Genomic DNA, 18,005 nt, shown 5'->3' on the forward strand with positions numbered 1-18,005 from the left:
TTGCTTTCCAGATTCTGCCCGCACTCTGCGTCCTCATTCACCACACAGATGTAAATGTAAGTGTCTGTTCCATTCCTGCCAGTTGTGTAATGGTCTCGTATGCACAGCACTTCACATGGTTGTCTATTCTCCCCAGATTTTGGTGGACACAGTGTGGGCTCTCTCCTACTTAACAGATGCTGGGAATGAGCAGATCCAGATGGTAATAGACTCCGGGATTGTGACAAACCTGGTCCCTCTCCTATGCAATCCAGAAGTAAAAGTACAGGTAGGCCCAGAAGAGAAGTCAATCCTCAAATGCATCTAGAACATGTTAAGTTGTGAACTGATGAATTTTTTTAACCCTTTCACCTCCCTGACCAGGCTAAATTTTACAATTCTGACCAGTGTCACTTTTTTGTGGTAGTAACTTTAGAATGCTTCATCATATCCCAGTGTTTCTGAAGTCTGTTTTTTTCCCCAAAACATTGTACTTCACATTAATGGTAAATTTTAGGCTATTCTTTATTTGTGCTATTATCAGAATTTTAATGAAAATTTAGTGTTTTTCAAGGTTATAATTTTTATGCCATTCACCATATGGTAAAAGTGATGAGGCATCTTTATTCTTCAGGTTTGTACGAGTACAGTAATGCCACATTTATATAATTTTTTGTTTTTTAAGGTTTTAGCGCATTTACACTATAAAAAACATTTTATAGACAAAAAACTTTCATCGCTGTATTCTGATGGCTATAACTTTATTTCTCCGCTGACTGAGATGTACGGTGGCTTGGTTTTTGCAGGACAAGATGCCATTTTCAGCAATACTATTTTTATTTACATTTGACTCTTTGATCACTGTAACAGAGTCTGCTGTGCTGGAGTACCTCTTTCAGTACCACCCCGTGGTTCAGGAGGTCCACTCTGCTTTGGCTGGATTCTGAATGAAGGACGCTGACTGGAATTCCTTGATTACATGGGCGCATATAAAATATCACTGCTTCTCCACGTATTTCCAGTGTGACAACTCTTTACTCACAGAACACAGAATATATATCACAACCAATACAGAGGGCAGGCCCATTCAAAAGCAGCAGGCCAGACATGCATTACAATAGCCACAGGTGGCCGGAGCCTGCTGATATTTACTGTGGGAATTACAAAGGTGGGGGAGGTCAGAAGGGGGATATCTTATCTCCTCTGCCCAGGGGCGCAGCCTGTGGGCTGATGCATTAGGGACATATATCTCACATGGAACCTATTATATATACAAATAACTGCATAACATATTCTGGGTGCTGGGGGGTTCTGTAACAATCACGTTTCAACTTTTTTGGGGGGCAATATGATGAAAGAATTTTTTTGCAACTTTTTTATTTTATTTTTTTACAGCGTTTTCACTAAAGGGGTTAAACAGTTTTATAGTTCGGTTCGTTCTGCATACGGTGATACCAAATGTATTTTTGGGAAGGGGTTCCATAAATATATCCATGTATTGGTTTAATATATTTTTTATTTTTTATTTTTTTTTTCACTTGGTCCTTATACGGGACTTTAGCTTTTATTAGTGCTCTCAGCATGGTCTAACAGGCTTGCTGTAACTGGGTGACCCGTAGGTCGTCATGACTACCTTGATTTGACATGGCTATGATCAGGCCCTCACCATGATGTTGCGGGGCACCAATCTGAAGGCAGAGGGAGCCCACTCCTGGCAGTGACAGACTGATCTCTGCTATAACTTACGCTGAGCTCCCAGCAGCTATCGTGTGGGCACAGATTCTGTGCCCTTATGATTGCCATGACATACGCTTATGTCATTTTGCGAGAACCCCTTCCCGACCATGACGTAAACTTGCGTCAGATGTCATGAAGGGGTTAAAATTGTCTAGTAAGTAACAAATGCATACAAGTATTATAAAGCTTTGATGGAATCTGTCAGCAGGTTTTTGATATGTAATTTATAGACCGCTTGAGGTAAGAGTTAAAACACATTCAACAATCTGTCACTTACCAAGCTGTGTGCTGTTGTTTACCTACAATGAAGGTTTTATCACAAGGACCTTTATCACTGCTGGGTCTATAGCAGTATGTAAGACCACACTCTGTCCTGTGATAAGCAGCTCACTATCTATAGACATTGTACACGCTGAGCCTGGTGTGGGCAGGGTCTGCTTTCTCAGCTCTGCTACATCTAAAGGCCCCGTCTCACATAGCGAGATCGCTAGCGAGATCGCTGCTGAGTCACAAGTTTTGTGACGCAACAGCGACCTCAGTAGCGATCTCGCTATGTGTGACACGTACCATCGACCCGGCCCCTGCTGTGAGATCGCTGGTCGTGTCGGAATGGCCTGGACCTTTTTTTGGTCGTTGATGTCCCGCTGACATCGCTGAATCGGTGTGTGTGACACCGATCCAGCGATGTCTTCACTGGTAACCAGGGTAAACATCGGGTTACTAAGCGCAGGGCCGCGCTTAGTAACCCGATGTTTACCCTGGTTACCAGCGTAAATGTAAAAAAAAATAAACAGTACATACTCACCATCTGATGTCGGTCAGGTCCCTTGCAGTCTGCTCCCTGCTCTGACTGAGATCCGGCCGTACAGTGAGAGCAGAGTGCAGCGGTGACGTCACTGCTGTGCTGTGCTGTGCTCTCACTGTACGGCGGCACTCAGTCAGAGCAGGAAGCAGACGGCAAGGGACCTGACGGACATCAGATGGTGAGTATGTACTGTTTGTTTTTTTTGGTAACCAGGGTAAACATCGGGTTACTAAGTGCGGCCCTGCGCTTAGTAACCCGATGTTTACCCTGGTTACCCGGGTGCTGCAGGGGGACTTCGGCATCGTTGAAGACAGTTTCAACGATGCCGAAGTCGTTCCCCTGATCGTTGGTCGCTAGAGAGAGCTGTCTGTGTGACAGCTCCCCAGCGACCACACAGCGACTTACCAACGATCACGGCCAGGTCGTATCGTTGGTAAATCGCTATGTGAGACGGGGCCTTAAGAACTCTGATTGTATCACGAAAGCTGAACCCAGTAGACTTAAGTGATACAGCATTGGATTTGGGTTTCTTTTCCTACCTTATTCTGCTCTCAGATGAGGTAGCAAAACATGCTGACAGATTCCCTTTAACGGGGATTGCAGGTGTAATGTTCATGGGAACTTTAAACGCCTAACTAATAACAACTACTTCATTCCTAATTATGGCTGACTTAAAGGTGTAGTCAGGACTTAAAGCAAGCCTGCAGTCACGTGACTTCATGTGCTGGTTGGAACCATTCGGCTTCTCTCGATAAAAGCCATGTATGCAAATGACATTCAGTCATGTGACTGCTGATTGGTGCAGGGAGTTGTGATGGCGCGTGCACATCATACTGTCACGATTCAGCGGGCTACAGTCAGTTACAGCTCGCTTTTGTCCCCGGCTCTGACAACCCTTTAAACTGTATACTGATATTGATTAATACCATATAAAATATATTTTTTACTTCTTACATGATTATGGACTTGCTTGACTTTTTCTTACTAGAGAAATATTGCCCAGTGCTTTCTATTAAACGTTCTGTGGCCAGTGTGTGGTTAGGTACTTGTGTATTCCTGCGCTCACACATTGTGGGGTTCTCTTTCAGACTGCGGCCTTGAGAGCTGTAGGTAATATTGTCACAGGGACAGATGAGCAGACCCAGGTTGTCCTGAACTGTGATGCACTGTCACACTTTCCAGCATTGCTTACTCATATGAAGGAGAAGATTAACAAGGTTTGTAGTTAGCGCTTACGCTATACGGACTGTTGCTCCAATACTTCATATTTTATGTGTTTGTCAGCTGGAGGAATGTCTGCAGGGGTCGTCGTCTTTTAGTTAGTCGTTGTCATAAATTGATTTGGAGTGTGGTGAACATTATCTAATGAAACCAATTTTCTGATTCTTGCAGGAGGCAGTTTGGTTTTTGTCCAACATCACAGCAGGCAACCAGCAACAAGTCCAAGCTGTAATTGATGCTAACCTTGTACCAATGATCATACACCTCTTGGATAAGGTGAAGCTTTGTGTAGATACTGAGCAGCAGTCAATGCGTTGGGTATCGTTTTCTAATGAAGCCTTTGTGTTCCTTTCTATATAGGGGGATTTTGGGACACAGAAGGAGGCAGCATGGGCTATAAGCAATTTAACAATCAGTGGAAGAAAAGACCAAGTGAGTACTGTTGGGATAAAATCCTCCACTTAACGTGATGCAATACTGACTTTCTATATGTGCTGGCGCTAAATAATGCACTTAATGTATAACTAGGAGATCACAAAGTACTGGGCTTGCTGTTAGCTAGTAGTCCGTATGCGGCATGTGCATTGTCTCCCATGCTTTTGGCTACCATAGATTAAAATAGTGGCTATTAGTCATGCCCTAACGGCTAATAGTCCCTATGCATGTGTCCTAGACTTCACTAGTGCCATAATTTAAAAAAATAATAATAATAAATACATTTCAAAGTACAATGCACTTGGTGCATGAAACCCCCATTTTTTTTCATGCTATGAAACCAATTTGCATTTGATTTAGGGTTTGTAGAGGACATTTATTTGTAATATGAGAATGTCCTCACTGCCAAAATAATTCCCATTGCTGAGACTGTATCTAGTCTAGTCCTCTTATAGACAATGCACCATGCTGATGAGACCGAAGGTTTGTCCAACAAGACCGAGTGTTGGCTTCAGAAATAAAACTATGCTGAACTTAATTAAAAAACATGTATTGGTAAGCTGCATCAACGCAACGTTAGCAAACTTAATTTCTGATTAAAGTAAAATTACTGACCCGTTTTTACATAATTTTTTTTTATTTTTTGCTGAATTGTAAGTTTGGAAACTGCCTCATTCACAAGGCGACAATCTAATGTAATCCAGGTCTTAATGCTATCTGGCGATCTCTTTTCTAGGTTGCATATCTTATCCAACAAAATGTGATTCCACCCTTCTGCAACCTGTTGACTGTGAAAGATGCCCAAGTCATACAGGTGGTGTTGGATGGCTTGAGTAACATATTAAAAATGGCTGATGACGAGGCTGAAACTATAGCCAATCTTATCGAAGAATGTGGAGGTTTGTAACTGTTTCACTGTTTTCTGTAATTGAGCCAAGTTTTAGTTACGGTTTGATTACAGAAGAAGAAAGATGTATGAAATAGTTATACTCAAACTTCAGTGTTTTAGAAATATAAAAAACTATATAAAACATGGAGTATTTCTAGTTGAGACACTTGAAAAAGACCCGTATGCAAAGTATAGACATCCCCAGATGAAGCAAGTGACGTGAAACGTATGTCTGGTAAAGGGACACACCAGCCTGTTGGATCTCTAGCAGCCGCAAATTCCCTCACCATAGGTAATTATACCATTCACATTAAATACATTTCTAATTGGGAAAGCAGTGCTGTTGGCATTAGATTCCGATGTTTATACCTTGGCCACGTAAGAATATAATGGAAAGATTATTTTATTTATATGCACTGGCATTCTACTACTCCCACTTACGCTTTTCTAATCGGTCTATGCTGACGGCTCTATATACAGCTCCCCTTCAGCTAGAGGTACTCGATGATATATAGATAGATAGATATATTTTCGAGTATAAGCCGAGGTATTCAGCACAAAAAATGGGCTGAAAGTGCCCCTCTCGGCTTATACTTGAGTCATGGAAGCCGAGGGGGAGCGATGCCTGTCATACTCGCCTGCTCCCGGCGCTCCTGGTGCGGTCCCTGCATCTCCCACGGTCTTGGGGCACAGCCGCTTCTTCCCCTGTTCAGCGGTCACTGGTACCGCTCATTAAAGTTATGAATGTGGACTCCACTCCCATGGGGGGGTGGACTCCACTCCCATGGGGGGGTGGACTCCACTCCCATGGGGGGGTGGACTCCACTCCCATGGGGGGGTGGACTCCACTCCCATGGGGGGGTGGACTCCACTCCCATGGGGGGGTGGACTCCACTCCCATGGGGGGGTGGACTCCACTCCCATGGGGGGGTGGACTCCACTCCCATGGGGGGGTGGACTCCACTCCCATGGGGGGGTGGACTCCACTCCCATGGGGGGGTGGACTCCACTCCCATGGGGGGGTGGACTCCACTCCCATGGGGGGGTGGACTCCACTCCCATGGGGGGGTGGACTCCACTCCCATGGGGGGGTGGACTCCACTCCCATGGGGGGGGTGGACTCCACTCCCATGGGGGGGGTGGACTCCACTCCCATGGGGGGGGTGGACTCCACTCCCATGGGGGGGGTGGACTCCACTCCCATGGGGGGGGTGGACTCCACTCCCATGGGGGGGTGGACTCCACTCCCATGGGGGGGTGGACTCCACTCCCATGGGGGGGTGGACTCCACTCCCATGGGGGGGTGGACTCCACTCCCATGGGGGGGTGGACTCCACTCCCATGGGGGGGTGGACTCCACTCCCATGGGGGGGTGGACTCCACTCCCATGGGGGGGTGGACTCCACTCCCATGGGGGGGTGGACTCGCATATTCATTACTGTAATGAGCAGTGCCACATGACCGCTCACTACAGGAAGAAGCTGCCGCTCCCGGAGACGTGGGACATGCAGGGACCACGCCAGGAGCGCCGGAAACAGGTGAGTATATCATATTCACCTTTCCGCGTTCCGCCGCCGCTTCGTCTTCCGCGTCCTCTGCAGTGACTGTTCAGGTCAGAAGGCGCGATGACGTATTAGTGTGCGCGCCGCCCTCTGCCTGAACAGTCAGTGCGGAGAGACGGGACGCTGAGGAGCAGCGGGCAGCGACGAGAGGTGAGTGTCTTTTTTTTTTTTTTTTTTTTTGTGCAGCAGTAGCATTACATGTGGCACAATGCTACATGGAGCGTCTATGGGGCCATAAAGAACTGCATGGAGCATTATATGGGGCATCTTTGGGGCCATAAAGAACTGAATGGAGCATTATATGGAGCATCTTATGGGGCCATAATGAACTGTATGGAGCATTATATGGACCTATTTTGTATGGAGCATCTTATGGGGCCATAATGAACTGTATGGAGCATTATATGGGGCTCCTGATTCAATATGGATAGTCAAAAACACTTAACCTACTGATGTCTCAATTAATTTTACTTTTATTGGTATCTGTTTATTTTTTTACATTTACCGGTAGCTGCTGCATTTTCCACCATAGGCTTATACTTGAGTCATTAAGTTTTCCCAGTTCTATGTTGCAAAATTAGGCGGTTCGGCTTATACTCCTCGAGTATATACGGTGTGTATCTATATATGATATAAAAAAATATATATATATATATATATATATATATATATATATATATATATATATATATATATATATATATATATATATATATATATATATATATATATATATATTTTTTATATCATATATAGATACACACCGTATATACTCGAGGAGTATAAGCCGAACCGCCTAATTTTGCAACATAAAAGTGGGAAAACTTAATGACTCGAGTATAAGCCTAGGGTGGAAAATGGAGCAGCTACCGGTAAAAATAGATACCAATAAAAGTAAAATTAATTGAGACATCAGTAGGTTAAGTGTTTTTGAATATCCATATTGAATCAGGAGCCCCATATAATGCTCCATAAAGTTTGATGGGCCCCATTAGATGCTCCATATTAAAATATGCCCCATATAATCCTGCATAAAGGGTAATAAGGGCCCCATAAGATGCTCCACAGAGATATTTGCCCTATATAGGGCTGCACAAATCTTACGGCCCCATAAGATCATACATAGTCACTTGCCCCATATAGTGCTGCACAAGCGTTATGGCCCCATAAGATGCTCCGTACAGTCACTTGCCCCATATAATGCTGCACAAGCGTTATTGCCCCATAAGATGCTCCATATAAAGCTGTGCCCCATATACAATGCTGCTGCTGCAATTAAAAAAAACAAAAATGACATACTCACCTCTAGTTGCTGCCCGCAGCTCCTCAGCGTCCAGTCTCTCCGCATCTGAACAGTCAGAGCAAGGGGATGGGAAGACTGAGCGGCGCCCGGCGTGTGGAACGAGGACAGGTAAGTATGACGTCCCTTGGCTCCTTATCCCGGACAGATGGTCTCCGGGCACTGCAGCCTCTTCCTCTGTCAGCGGTCACTGGCACCGCTCATTACAGTTATGAATATGCGGCTCCACCCCTATGGGAGTGGAGTCCATATTCATAACTTTAATGAGCGGTGCCACGTGACCGCTGAACTGGGGAAGAGCTGCGGCACCCGAAGACCGTGGGACAGGCAGGGACATCGCCAGGAGCGCCGGAAGCAGGTGAGTATGCGACAGACCTCTCTCCCCCTCACCTGCCGCCGACCGTGACTCGAGTATAAGCCGAGAGGGGCACTTTCAGCCCAAAAATTTGGGCTGAAAAATCTCGGCTTATACTCGAGTATATACGGTATTTTTTTTTTTTTCTCCTTCGCCACATAGGGGGACACAGGACCATGGGTGTTATGCTGCTGTCACTAGAAGGCTGACACTAAGTTGAGACAAAAAGTTAGCTCCTCCCCTGCAGTATACACGCTCATGCTGGCTCCCAGAGACCCAGTTCAAGCCTAGTGTCCGTAGGAGGCACACTGGATTTCACTCTTTTACCGGACGGAGGGGCGACGGAACCTTTCAAGGCTCCGATCTCCCCGAATCAACAACAGGCGAGCACGGGAGTTTTCTCTCTCCGTATCCTCTCCTGCGACGTGGGATGCCACTGCCTGAGCTGACGTTTTGGGCGACGGGCCTCTTCAAGGGCATCGATCTCCCCCCTGCTTCACAGACGAGCACTGGAGTGTCATCTCCAGTATCCTCTTCTGCAGCCAGGCCTTATTGCCGGACATCTGCCCTGCCCGCCAGGTCTCACCCTCGGCTGTTCAGAGGCACGTTTCCACTGTGGCGTCCGTGCAGCCCCCACTGCATCACCACTGAAAAAGCGGATGATGGAAGGAGGCGTACGATTCCTCTCCACCCCCCTTTTCATGGGGATGGTGGATGGAGGCTTCCCTAACCCTGCACCATCCTATCTACCTTGGAGCTGGTACAGAGGAGATCCGAGTTTTCTCAGGACCCGCCCCCCCCCCTCCCCTCTTAGGGGTAAGTGCATGTAGGGGTCGCGTTTTTGGGGAGGGCTCCATGGCGGAATGGGCTCTGCGGCGTTTTTCCCGGCGGTCCGCGGGTGCGCGCCGGCCGAAGCCGAAAATGTAGCCCCCGGCTTCGGCCTAGTACCGGCCGCATCTCGATAGGCTCCGCCCACACTCGCGTCATCCATGCGCCTCTGCCCCCGGTCCTGGCGCTTCTCGCGCCTTGCGAGACTACCCCTCGAACTCTCGGCGGCCATCTTCCTCTGCACAGCAGCGCCGGCCGTCTTCCCTCACAACGTCCAGCAGCTTCGGAGGTTGTTTTCCGTCCATATCCGTTTGCTGGGCACAGGACCTGGGTAAGGAGACAGCGCTTAGCGCTTCCCTGCAGCGTTACCCCTCAGCTTCCACTAGCAGCCTCCTTTCTCACTTTGGGGTACAACATGTCGCAGTCAAGGGGTAAAAAGACCACTAAGGTGCATACCATCTTTTTTTACTGTGTGTACCACCTGCCAGGCTACTCACTCTCAGCCTCAAAGTTCCCCTCTCTGCCCTGCCCAGGAGCCCTCCGCCGCTACCGACCCCAGTGTATCCAGCCCCCCTCAGTGGGCCGTGTCACTGTCACCGTCCATGGCTTCGTTGGCCAAAGCGATTGAATCCCTTCATGACCCCTCTGGGGAACGGGGCACTCTTTTTCATGGGTTAAAAGATCCCACCATATCAGGGGAAGCGTCGGCCAGCAGGGGCCGCTCTCACCGCAAGGAGGCACGGTCATCAAAAAAACGGATCCGCACTACCTGTCTTAAGCATTCACCACGCCATTCAGCCTCTGGTAGCTCCACTTCTCGCTCACCCTCTCCAGGGGCTCGTAGCGATCACGACTGAGTATGAGTCTGACGCATCCTTAGATCCGGATGCTCCGGAGTTTAGATCTACTGTTGACTCCCTCATCGAGGCAGTCAATCATGCGCTAAAAGTGGACGATGACCCTAATTCGGCTCCGGACCATCCAGTCTCCTTTACGAGAACCAAGCGTTCCCATAAGGTGTTCGCCTCTCACCCAGATTTCTTGGATATAGTCCGGCGACGCAGGGAGCAACCGGATAAGCGTTTTATGGGCAAAAAGGCCCTGGAATCGAAGTATCCCTTTTCCGCAGATCTTGTTAAAGATTGGACGGAATATCCACTAGTAGATCCTCCGGTATCGCGCTTGGCTACCAAGACGCTCCTATCCGTACCTGATGGTGCTTCAATTAAAAATCCCACAGAACGCCAGCTAGATTCCCTAGCTCGCTCAGTGTACGAGGCCTCAGGTTCCTCCCTATCTCCTTCCTTCGCGGCGGCTTGGGTCGCCAAAGCGATGGTTTCCTGGGCAGATGCCCTGGCAAAATCCATTCAGGAACAGGATCTCCCATCTGAGGCGGCAGACCTTGCCAAACAAATTGCCATGGCTGGAGATTATGTGATTTACGCGTCTTTAGACGCAGCGGACTGTGCGGCAACTGCGGCTTCAAACGCCATCACCATTAGGAGAGCTATTTGGCTTAGAGAGTGGCGCGCAGATTCCTCCTCAAAGTCTCTGGTTTCCCTTCCTTTTCAGAGCGGATGCCTCTTTGGAGAAAAATTAGACCAGCTTATTTCCGTCGCTACAGGTGGGAAGAGCAAAAATAGAATTAGTTTTTACCGGTAATTCGGTTTCTAGGAACCTTCCACGACAGCAGTATCGGAGGATGTCTCCCCGCCCTAATAGGGGACAGGAAACAAAGAGGTTAAATACCCCTCCCCTTCCTGCAACCACCATTGTTTTTTCTGGACACAGTAGCATGTATAGTTACCATTTAAGTGCAGGAATCATAAATTTATAAAACAGATAGGGAGGGAAATTAGTGCTGTCGTGGAAGGTTCCTAGAAACCGAATTACCGGTAAGAACTAATTCTATTTTCTCCAGTCACCTTCCACGACAGCAGTATCGGAGTGATACCAACCGCTAATTTCTTTAGGGAGGGACAACCGCCTGCAGAACACGTCTGCCGAACGTTAGATCCCTGTTGAAGTTGAGCCTGTAGTGCCTGGTGAACGTGTGTATTGACGACCAGGTGGTGGCTCTGCAAATCTGCTCTGCTGATGCGCTTCCCCTTTCTGCCCAGGAGGTTGAGACTGAGTGGGTAGAGTGGGCCTTCAGAGAAGCTGGGGTGATGGCTTTTGAGAAGAGTATGCTAGGCTAATGGCCTGCTTTATCCAATTAGCGATTGTGCTTTTGGCTGCCTTCTTGCCCTTATTATGCCCTGACCACTGGATGAACAGGTTTTGATCCAACCTCCAATCCTCCGTTTGCTGGAGGTAGAACAGGACCACCCTGCGGACGTCCAGGGTGTGAAAGACCTCCTCTTTAGGATTAGAGGGATTGGGACAGAAAGAAGGTAATATGATGTCCTGATTTCTGTGAAAGCTTGAAGCTACCTTAGGTGTAAAGGACGGGTCTAATTTGAGGATTATACTATCCGTAGTTATAGTCAGGAATGGTTCCTGAATCGATAAGGCTTGTAACTCCCCTATACGCCTGGCAGTAGTGATAGCTACCAGAAAGACCGTTTTGAGGGTTAAGATCTTTAAGCTAGATGCTGAAAGGGGTTCAAAGGGGTCCCCGGTCAGACCTTTTAGCACCAGGTTTAAGTCCCAAGGTGGGGTATGGATCTGGGGTCTCGGACGGATTCTGGTTGCCGATGATATGAATCGTTTCACCCATCGATGATTTGCTAGATCCCGGTCAAAGAAAGCACCAAGAGCTGACACCTGAACTTTTAGGGTACTTGGTGAAAGACCCAGCTCTAAGCCCTTCTGTAGGAATTGAAGAATCTGCGCAATATTTGGGTTGAAGGGATCCGGTCTGTTCGGGGCACACCATGATGAAAATTTCTTCCATATCTTGCCATAAATGGCGTTCGTTATTGGCTTCCTACTTTTCTGTAGGGTTTCGATTACTTCCTGCGAGAGTCCTCTGGCTCTCAGGATCTCGGCTTCAGTAACCAGGCTGTCAACTTTAGTTTTGTGTAGGTCTGAATGGGTCAGGGGACCTTGTTGAAGAAGGTCGTGTCTCTGTGGTAGCGGAATCGGGCCTTCTAGACACATGCCAGTTAGTGCGCTGAACCAGCTCCTTCCTGGCCATAATGGGGCCACCAAAATCGTTGTGACCTGATCCGTCCGGATCTTCTGCAACGTCCTGGGTAGCAATGGTATTGGTGGAAAAGCATATGCCAGGGTAAACTCCCAGGGGTGGGAGAACGCGTCCAGTCCTAGTGTCCCGTTTGAGGGGGTCAGGGAGAAGGTGTTTGATTTTGTGTTCTGAATGCTGGCAAATAGGTCCACATCGGGAGTTCCCCACCTTTGGACCAGGGCTAGGAATACCTCCTGGTTTAGAGACCATTCTCCTGGATGGAAGTCTCTCCGGCTGAGATAATCCGCCTGGGAATTGTCCAATCCCCTTATATGAACTGCCAAGATTGACATCAGGTGGTTTTCTGCCCAGGAAAAAATCCTTCCAGCAGTCAGCTTCAGGTTCGAGTGTCCTGTGCCCTCTTGGTGTCGGAGATATGCCACGGTGGTCATATTGTCGGACATCACCCGGACATGGTAGCCCTGGATGATGATAGATGCGGCTTTTAGCGCCTCTTCCACCGCTTTCAATTCCCTCAGATTTGAGGAACTGCGTCTCACATCTGGGGCCCACAACCCCTGGAAGTGGAAGCCTTCTATCACGGTCCCCCAACCTCTCTGACTTGCGTCTGTTGTGAGAACTCTGAGGGGAAGCTGATCCCAGCTGACTCCTCGGTGTAAATTCTGGGGGTTCAGCCACCATAACAGAGAGGATCTCACATGCGAGGGAAGGGGAATCTTCCTGGTTAAGGCCATCTGATGTCCTCTTGAATATGCCAGGATGTGTGATTGAAGTATTCTCGTATGGGCTTGTGCCCAGGAGACTGCTTGAATGCAGGATGTCAATGAACCCAGGACTGACATAGTCTCTTAGAGTCGGGGCTCTTTGATCTCTGAACCTGGAGATCCTGCGGACAAGATCGGTCTGACGGTCCTCGGGTAGAAAGGACGTTCTCTTCTCCGAATCCAGAAGGATTCCTAGGAATTTCTTCTGTGGTGAAGGCTGGAGGTCTGATTTCTCCAGGTTCGGGATCCACCCGAGAGATTCTAGAATGTCGAGGACTCTTGTCACATTCTGATTGAGACGTGAAGCGGATGGAGCGATGATAAGAAAATCGTCCAGGTATGGTATGACACAGATCCCCTGTTGACGAATAAAGATTACCGCTTCTGTCATAATCTTGGAGAAGACTCGTGGAGCCGACGAGACTCCGAACGGGAGGACGTTGAATTGGTAATGGCTGACCCGTTTGTTTTGGGAGATCGCGAACCTGAGGAATCTTCTGTGGTCTGGGTGTATTGGCACATGATAGTATGCGTCCCTCAGGTCCAGTGTCGCCATCACCCAGTCCTGACCGATCAGTGGGATTGCTGATCTGATCGATTCCATTTTGAATTTCCGGTATTTTATTACCTGATTTAGAGGTTTCAGGTTGATAATGATGCGATGTTTCCCTGAGGGTTTTTTCACCACGAAGAGGTGGGAATAGTGACCTTCTCCTATTTCCCGATGTGGTACCTGGGAGATCACCTTCGCTCGAAGCAGGTCTAGGATATCCGGCATCAAAATTTCCCGAAGTCCTGGGGATTGTAGGGAAGTGATAGACAGACGATGGGGAGGAGGACTCTCGAACTCCAACCTTAGTCCCTCCCGTATGGTACGTAGGACCCACTGGTTTGTGGTAATCACCTGCCACTGGGAGAGGAATCCCGAGAGTCGACCCCCGACCGGAGGGCAGTCATTGTTTTTCGGAGGCCTGAGTCGGTTGGGGGACCAGGATGTTTCTGGCCATTCCTCCCTTGGGGTAACTCCATCGTCCTGATTTGCCCTTACCCCTGTAATTCTGCTGGGGGGTTTGGTCACGGGGGGGGGGGGGGGACGAAAAAACCGCTTCTTAGGGTTTCTTTGTTCCGGAAGGACCTTCCTCTTATCCGAAGCTTTGTCCAAGATTTTGTCCAGGACTGGCCCAAATACATAATGACCCTGGAAAGGTATACCGCAAAGCTTAGACTTTGAGGTAATATCACCTCCCCAGGATTTAAGCCACAAAGCTCTTCTAGCGGAATTAGTGAGAACCGCTGATTTAGCGGCAACCCGTACTGATTCTGCGGAGGCGTCCGCGAGGAATCCGGTTGCCCTTTGGAGCAGAGGAAGAGAATTAAGAATCTCTTCTCTGGGTGTACCCTGCACCAGGTGATTTTCCAATGTACGCAGCCAGAGGAACAGGGATCTGGCTACACATGTTGATGCCACGTTGGACCTCAGTAGGTTAGTTGAAGTCTCCCAGGATTTTCTTAATAAACTCTCAGTTTTGCGATCCATGGGATCTTTTAGCTGGGAGGAATCTTCAAAAGGCAGGGCCGTTTTTTTGGTTACCCTTGAAACCTGGACATCAACCTTGGGCATTTCGAAAAGAGAACAGTCTCCCTCCAAGGGAAAACGGTTCTTGAGTTCTGATGGCACATTTAACCCTTTCTCTGGAAGGCCCCACTCATGGAGGATGAGGCTTTCTATATTTTCGTGTATGGGGAATCCCTTTACCGATTTGGGCTTTAACCCCCCCGAACATGTCATCCTGTACAGAATGGCCCTCCACCTCCTCCTCCACCCCCATGGTGCCCCTTACCATAGACACTAATTCCTCCAAATCCTCGGAGGAAAAGAGATATTTTTTGTTGTCTGATTTGGGAGCCGAGGTAGAGGCAGAACTCTTTCTCCCAACGGTCCCCTGAGTCAGAAGTATGCACTTCTCCTGAGTCAGTCAGAGACTACAGGGGCTATTTTCCTTTTTTTAGCAGGAGGAGGCTGTGGTGTCGGGGGCTGGGAGAAGGTCGCCATGGAAGATTGAACTTCCTGCCTGATGAGAGTCCTGATGCTCTCCATAAGAGAGGGCTGTTCAGCACGCAGAACCTCGTCTGTGCATGGCTGGCAGAGCTTCTTTTTATATGTGGAGGGAAGCTTGGACGCACATGCAGCACACTTGCGACTGGGCACCTTCTTAGGGGCAGAAGTCTTGTCTCCCTAAAGGAGAGAGAGAGAAGACGGACTAAGTCGCTTGTTTTTAGAAAAATGGACAGCAAGGGACATCATCCCACTACTTACGGCAGGGGGGTGAGCGCTGGGCTCTGCAGAAGCAGAGTGAAGGGATTTGTCGCCATCCATATCAGAGATCTGACTATAGAGGGTATAGACAGGAGGTCTTACCTGGAGGCTTCCTTAGCCAGGAATAAATAGGTTACCGAGGCTCCTAGCGAGATTGGTGGTGCTCCTCCCCCTCATGGTGTCCGTCTGATGGGGGGGGGTGTCAGGGACGCCCCGTCCATGCCGCCACTGCATGTCCTGGCTCAGGACGCTGAACGGCGCGCGCGGGAGCTGCGGCGCAAGGAGCTGGCGAAAAAACCGGAAGTTCGGCAGAACGTCACTTCCGGTGCGCGCGCGCCAGCTCCAGCAGCAGCGTGGAGGGAGGAGGAAGCCGGGGAGCTTAAGAAGGACCCCGGAGCACCGCACCGCCCTGCTTTGCCTCCCGAAAGAGGCGCGGGTAGGGCGGGCAGGGGTCCCAAGTCGCGTGGAAGCACGGAGATGGGAGCAGTCTGGATGGAGGAGGAGAGCGGAGCCCCCGACCTCGACTGCCCGGCTACAAAGGTAACGGTGCTCCCGATCGCCGGCCACGGCAGCACTATCAGAGAACCTCTTCATGCCCCATAGGGGACAGGAAAAACACTGGTGGTTGCAGGAAGGGGAGGGGTATTTAACCTCTTTGTTTCCTGTCCCCTATTAGGGCGGGGAGACATCCTCCGATACTGCTGTCGTGGAAGGTGACTGGAGAAAAATCAAGACGGAGGGGGTTCCGGTGATTCTTGTCGCCCCGGATTGGCCACGTCGCGCATGGTACGCAGAGCTCGTTCAACTCGTATCCGACATCCCCTGGCGGTTACAAGACCGTCCAGACCTGCTTCGCCAAGGACTGATCTGCCACCAGAGCTCAGGGGCCCTATGTTTAACGGCGTGGCTGTTGAAACCTGGATTCTAACTCAAGCTGGTTTCTCCCAGCACGTCATTCCCACCATGATAAGCGCTCGCAAAGCGTCTTCCGCTTGCGTCTATCACCGCACCTGGAAAACCTTCTTCTCGTGGTGCAGGCTCCGAGGTCTGCTTGTTTTCTCAATCCCTATCATCTTGGATTTTCTCCAGTCAGGCTAGGATTCCGGCCTGGCGCTCAGTTCCCTCAAGGGTCAGATCTCCGCGTTATCTGTGTTGTTCCAACGTAAGATTGCTGCCAACTTGCAGATCCGGACCTTCATTCAAGGGGTCTCCCATGTGGTACCCCCCTACAGAATGCCTTTAGAGACCTGGGATCTCAATTTGGTTCTGGGCGTGCTTCAGGAACCTCCTTTCGAACCTCAGCAGGATGTCCCGCTATCTGTCCTCTCCTGGAAGGTCGCCTTCCTTGTGGCAGTAACATCTATCAGACGGGTCTCGGAGTTGGCCGCGCTGTCCTGCCGGGCGCCTTTTCTTTCCTTTCACCAGGACAAAGTAGTCCTACGCCCATCTCAGGATTTTCTCCCTAAGGTGGTTTCATCTTTTCATCTTAACGAAGATATCATTCTTCCCTCCTTCTGCCCACAGCCAAAACACAGGGTCGAAAAGGCCCTGCACACCCTGGACGTGGTACGGGCCCTCAGGAGGTACGTTTCTAGGACTGCTCCCTTCCGCAAATCGGACTCCCTCTTTGTCCTCCTGGAGGGTCACAGAATGGGTTCAGCCGCGTCTAAGGCCACAATAGCCAGATGGATCCGTTCTGCAATTCAAGAGTCTTATCGGGTCAGGGGCAGGACTATCCTGGCGGGGATTAGAGCACGCTCCACTCGGTCGATGGGTGCTTCCTGGGCCATCCGGCACCAGGCGACGGCGGAGCAGGTTTGCAAGGCCGCAACGTGGTCGAGCCTGCATACTTTCACAAGACATTACAATGTCCACATTCAATCCTCTATGGATGCGGCCCCCGGCAGACGTATTCTGCAAGCGGCCGTCGCGCATTTATAGTCAGATGGTACACGGAGTTATTTGGTTGTATTGTTTCACACCCAGGGACTGCTTTGGGACGTCCCATGGTCCTGTGTCCCCCAATGTGGCGAAGGAGAAATAGGGATTTTTGTGTACTCACCGTAAAATCCTTTTCTCCGAGCCACTCATTGGGGGACACAGCACCCACCCTGTTAGCCTTACGGCTCGTTACCTTTTTGGTTCTTGACTTTCTCTGACATGTTATACTCTAATGTTATGTAATATATTGTTATTGATCTCCTACTGCTTTTGCACTGAACTGGGTCTCTGGAAGCCAGCATGAGGGTGTATACTGCAGGGTAGGAGCTAACTTTTTGTCTCAACTTAGTGTCAGCTCCTAGTGACAGCAGCATAACACCCATGGTCCTGTGTCCCCCAATGAGTGGCTCGGAGAAAAGTATTTTACGGTGAGTACACAAAAAACCCTATTTTTTTTTTTTATTTTTTTAAACGTTTTATAACTATTTCATAAATCTCTTCCTTCTTCCGTCACTGCCTCTCTTTATGATCCATCTGTGCCCCAGTAGTGGGAGCTGATTACCTGACTCTATATTGGCATGTTTGTGGGTGATTTCAAGAAAATTTGGTTCTCCTTATGTATTTTACATAAAATAACTGTAGAAACTGTTACTGTATTATTCATTTGTAATTCTAAAACTATAGGAAAAAACTGACCACTTGTCATTTTCTCTGGCAACTGGTT

General features: G+C 49.0%; 1 protein-coding gene across 3 annotated transcripts in view; it reads left to right on the top strand.

Annotated features, from left to right (window-relative positions):
* The window catches only part of KPNA4 (karyopherin subunit alpha 4), a 148,246-nt gene that overhangs the window by 110,279 nt on the left and 19,962 nt on the right, over nt 1-18,005 (top strand). For all 3 annotated transcript variants that reach the window (XM_077290645.1, XM_077290644.1, XM_077290646.1), the window contains exons 10-15: nt 12-56; nt 137-268; nt 3,610-3,738; nt 3,914-4,018; nt 4,103-4,174; nt 4,914-5,076. In XM_077290645.1, the coding sequence (XP_077146760.1) occupies nt 12-56; nt 137-268; nt 3,610-3,738; nt 3,914-4,018; nt 4,103-4,174; nt 4,914-5,076 (646 nt within the window). The remainder of the gene's footprint in view (nt 1-11; nt 57-136; nt 269-3,609; nt 3,739-3,913; nt 4,019-4,102; nt 4,175-4,913; nt 5,077-18,005) is intronic.

This window comes from Ranitomeya variabilis, chromosome 2 (assembly GCF_051348905.1).
Source record: "Ranitomeya variabilis isolate aRanVar5 chromosome 2, aRanVar5.hap1, whole genome shotgun sequence".
NCBI classification, from domain to species: Eukaryota; Metazoa; Chordata; class Amphibia; order Anura; family Dendrobatidae; genus Ranitomeya; species Ranitomeya variabilis.